General features: G+C 40.3%; 1 protein-coding gene across 1 annotated transcript; it reads right to left on the bottom strand.

Annotated features, from left to right (window-relative positions):
• LOC110896507 (40S ribosomal protein S28-2) lies at positions 1–289 on the bottom strand. Its single transcript, XM_022143816.2, has one exon. The coding sequence runs from the start codon at positions 254–256 to the stop codon at positions 59–61; it is 198 nt and encodes a 65-aa protein (XP_021999508.1). The 5' UTR covers positions 257–289; the 3' UTR covers positions 1–58.
• Positions 290–4,180: the final 3,891 nt, after the last annotated feature.

The raw sequence follows: 4,180 nt of genomic DNA, 5'->3' as shown, positions 1-4,180 counted from the left end.
ACACCAAAATGAGAGTAAAAACTGAACCATTGCAATGATGATGACAAGACAACCGAAATCAATGCAACCTCCTAGCCTCTCTCTCGGACTCGAGCAAAGTAAGAACATCACCCTCTCGGACTGGTCCTTTCACGTTCCTCATGATGAAACGGTTCTGGTCATCAAGAAACTTCACTCTCACCTGTGTAACCTGCCCTCTCGACCCGGTTCTGCCCATTACCTTCACCATAACTGCGTGCTTGATCTGAGATTCCATCTTTCACCAGCTGAAATTCAATTCGTATATGTAACCATTAGATGAAAATAACATATGTATTAAAACAAAGGATGTAAACAAGCTGAGCTACTCGAGCTCAGCTTGGGTAAAAAAAACTCGAAACATCAAACAGGCTTGAGCCCATGCTTAACTAAAAGTTATTTAGTAAACGAGCCAAACTTTAGCTTGAAAAAAATACTTACAAGCCAAGCTCAAGCTTTAAAAACAAAACATAAAGTACATTTGCTCCATCAATGGAGCACGAAGAGATCTGGACTTCAGAGACGCAATAGTACCAGACAAAGATACGACGTGATCCCTCTCAACTTGATAACTTTCAATGAGTATTGCGTTGTAATCTTGTCGTCACCGCTGCAAATCTGAACTTGGACACATTATGGCTAAGCTGTGTTTTCTTCACAAGTTTGAAGTCCCTAAAATTTTAAGGATCTATGCTCCCCACTGACTATAACAACAAAAAACAGGGATAAAAAACACTAATGACCCGTATGGAAACCAGATCGTCACCAAGGGTGCTTTCAATTAACAAGCAATCAGATCATTTCCCAACTTGAAAGCCGATTCAAAATCTCAAAATACTTTGTGCTTTCAACTTCGTAACACAGATCTAAGTTTAAATCAAGCAATTTTCGTAAATAATAATTTTAATAAACGTAGATCTAAACTAATCCATTATAGCATAAAACCAACTATAACACCACACAAAAATAAATGCCTGCTGTAACTGAATATAATCACATGCTATATTGTTCGATAGATGGAAAGAGATACCAATTGAAATCACTAACCGTATGCCTATGCAAGTTGAACCTTAAGCTGATCTATGAAATCTCATGTGCCGCTGGAACACGGCCGCCGCTGGCTCGGCTTGAAACCACCAAACCATCCCATCACTGTTATGATTCACGGCTGAACACTAGCCGCCATCAATTACGTCCTTCCTATATGCTTTATATTATAGTATAGATAACCAAACAATGATGATGCGTGTCGTCAATATCCTATGCATTTGTTGCAAGGTTTGTTGACTCAAATTATCAGCCTGGTAATAACAACATTGAACTATGTCACTTTTTGAATTTGAATCCGGAAAGTGATTAATTCAGGTGATGTTTGGATGGTAAATCCAAACACAGAAGAATTAAGCTAACCTGTCGAATGAAGCCCTCTAGTGTTCCTAGTTTACCCTTAGCCATGGCCATCTGGCCCATGTAATTGGCTACGTTGCCTGACGAATTTGAGGAGCCAAGAGAGCCTGCTATTGTCTCTGCTAGAGACTGCTATAATGCTTCCATGCCTTGAGACAAAGCATCTTCTGCCTGCTGTAGATCTTTTAGGATCTTTTATACAGAAAGAAATAAAGTCCCTTAAGAACAGACAGCAACACAGAACGAAAAAAAGTTGGTATGACAGTATAAAACATAAATATGAAATGTATGTCAAGGTAAAAGATAGACAGACAACAACCAGAACGAAAAGGTTGGTATAACCGTATAAAACATAAATATGAAATGTTTGACAAGGTAAAAGATAAACAACAACCAGAATGAAAAGGTTGGTATAACCTGATGACTCTGGTTTCCACGTCCATTTATCCTCTCCATGTGGGAATGTGAATGAGCAAACTGCTGCTGTGAGAAGGCCAAGTTCTGCCATTTCTACTTGTGTAGCAGGTTGCCTGGACCAGTTAAAAATGAGCCACACTACCCCGTTTGTCACCGTCGCCAGATCCGCGACCTGTTGTTGTTATTCATGGAAGATGAAGCCAATAGATCAAGATAATGCATAAGTGACAAAGAGCAAGAAGAGAAAGAGAAAGCACAAAAAATTCAAGATGGTCAAAGGGTTGTGTGTTGACTTGGTGAAGAAGATGATGGCTCAACAAGAAGAATATTGATGGCATCATTACAAAACGCAATGCAACGCAACGGTTGTGCCGGTCCGAATTATAGAGATGAATGCGCAGTTAAAGCGAATGCATCTATTGAATGGCGATGATTACTTAAATGATGGCGAGAAATGGTTCCGGCTTGGGTTTCTGATTCCGACTGGTCACCGATGTAGAAACACTCAAGGCTTTCTGATACAAATCCGAAACCTCATCAATCTTGAATGTGTGACCTAAAGATTCACTTTAACAACCAAAACACATAACAAAAACAAAATGTAACAGGTTCTAGAAGTAAAAAAAATTGTTCTTTAATTACATCTCTAACCAAAACTGTAGAAAACTTTGAATCCTAATGTCATGAACCTGTACATAAACATACCAGAATTCATTATAAATCAAAAACCCAATTATGGCAGCAGCTAATCCTGACCGAAAACCCACTTCCAGAGAATACATCACTGACCGGTAGCCGTTTTTTACCCTTGTCCTCGCCACAGATTTAACGACAGTTCACCAAATCACAGCCAGCAAAACCCTAGACCATAAAAAAAGTTCATCAGTTTCCGAAAATAAAGAAACAAAATAAGAGGTCTGACTTACCTTAGTCACCGGTAAACTGATTGTACTTTGAAACCATCGCCGCTGCATCAGATTGGTTGGTTACTCGGAGCTGTTTATGATCCTACACCACCACCTTTAAGGGTTTTGATGTGCGAAGAATCTGAAGATGACAGAAGATGAGAGCAATGATGATTAGTAGAGAAAGAATATGCAAACCTGATTGTGACACCCCAGGAAAACCAGTGAATGCTATAACTTACCTAGCTTCCTCAGTGAGTGCATACCAAATTTCGGGACGAAATTTCCAATTAGTTGGGGATAATGTGACAACTCGAACTTTAGACTTGCTTTGATGTAACGTTACGTGCTTATGAGAACTGAATTATATGATTTTAAGTGAATATTTGTTATGTGCGTATGTATGTTATGCGTTGCACGAGCCCAAACTACACGAACCGGTCACACAAGCCCGTTTGGGCCACACCTTGAATCGGACTCCATTGGGTAACCGAGTTGGGCTCGGCCCACTCCCCACTCGCAAACACAAATCCCTTGGTAAGGGTTTGATTTCTTTCATTGTTACAATTTACACAACACACACAAACCCTATTGCTCTCTACTCTCTCTCTCTCGTTGCTTGGAAATCGAAGGCACAAGAACATCCGATCATTCTCCGGTTCGGATCACCCTTCTTTACTCGTAATCGGTTAGTATTTTGTTTATGTTTTTGTGATAAGTGATGTTATGATTTCATGTTTAGATGAAACCGATTAGAATCCGCATGATTGAGAACTAGGGACGGTTAGATGATGTTGTTTATGATTGGTCTTCGGATTGATTTCTTGATAATAGATACAATCAGGTTCTGTATGAATGGTAATCGGATAGGTTGCATGCTAGTTCGATGATATGTTTATGACCCGGTTTAGATTTGTGTGATAATCCGATTTTTGATTTGATGCTGTTATGATCATGCTAGATGGTGATGATTTGAAGATATTATGAATATGATTGAATGTTGAATAATCATTGTTTGATCTGAATTGTGAAACTGCCTAAGTTGTTTGCTAGAATCACGGATAAGTCAATGCAGGAATTATGGAAACCAGTTACACACACGGTTGCGACTCGGAACCACTCATTGCGAGTCGGAACCCCACTCGAGACCACAACAGCACAAGCCGAGACCATGGTTGCGAGTCCCGTTGCGACTCGTAACCAGACCATGATGAGCCGTAATCACCAGTTGCGACTCGCAACCTCCTGTTGCGACTCGTAATCTCCGGCTGTGACTCGTAACCACCGGTTGCGACTCGAGATCGCTGGTTGCGACTCGAGACCTCCTTTGTACGTACACTGTTTTGGGCCTACGCTGTTACGGGCCCAACCTTATGACTGTTATGTTATTGGACTTGTTTGCATAGATGCTAATTGGACTGCTTATGTTAATT

The sequence above is a fragment of the Helianthus annuus genome, chromosome 12, assembly GCF_002127325.2.
Source record: "Helianthus annuus cultivar XRQ/B chromosome 12, HanXRQr2.0-SUNRISE, whole genome shotgun sequence".
NCBI lineage: Eukaryota > Viridiplantae > Streptophyta > Magnoliopsida > Asterales > Asteraceae > Helianthus > Helianthus annuus.
Note: the sequence above shows the minus strand (reverse complement) of the source record. Positions and strands in the feature narration are given on the sequence as shown.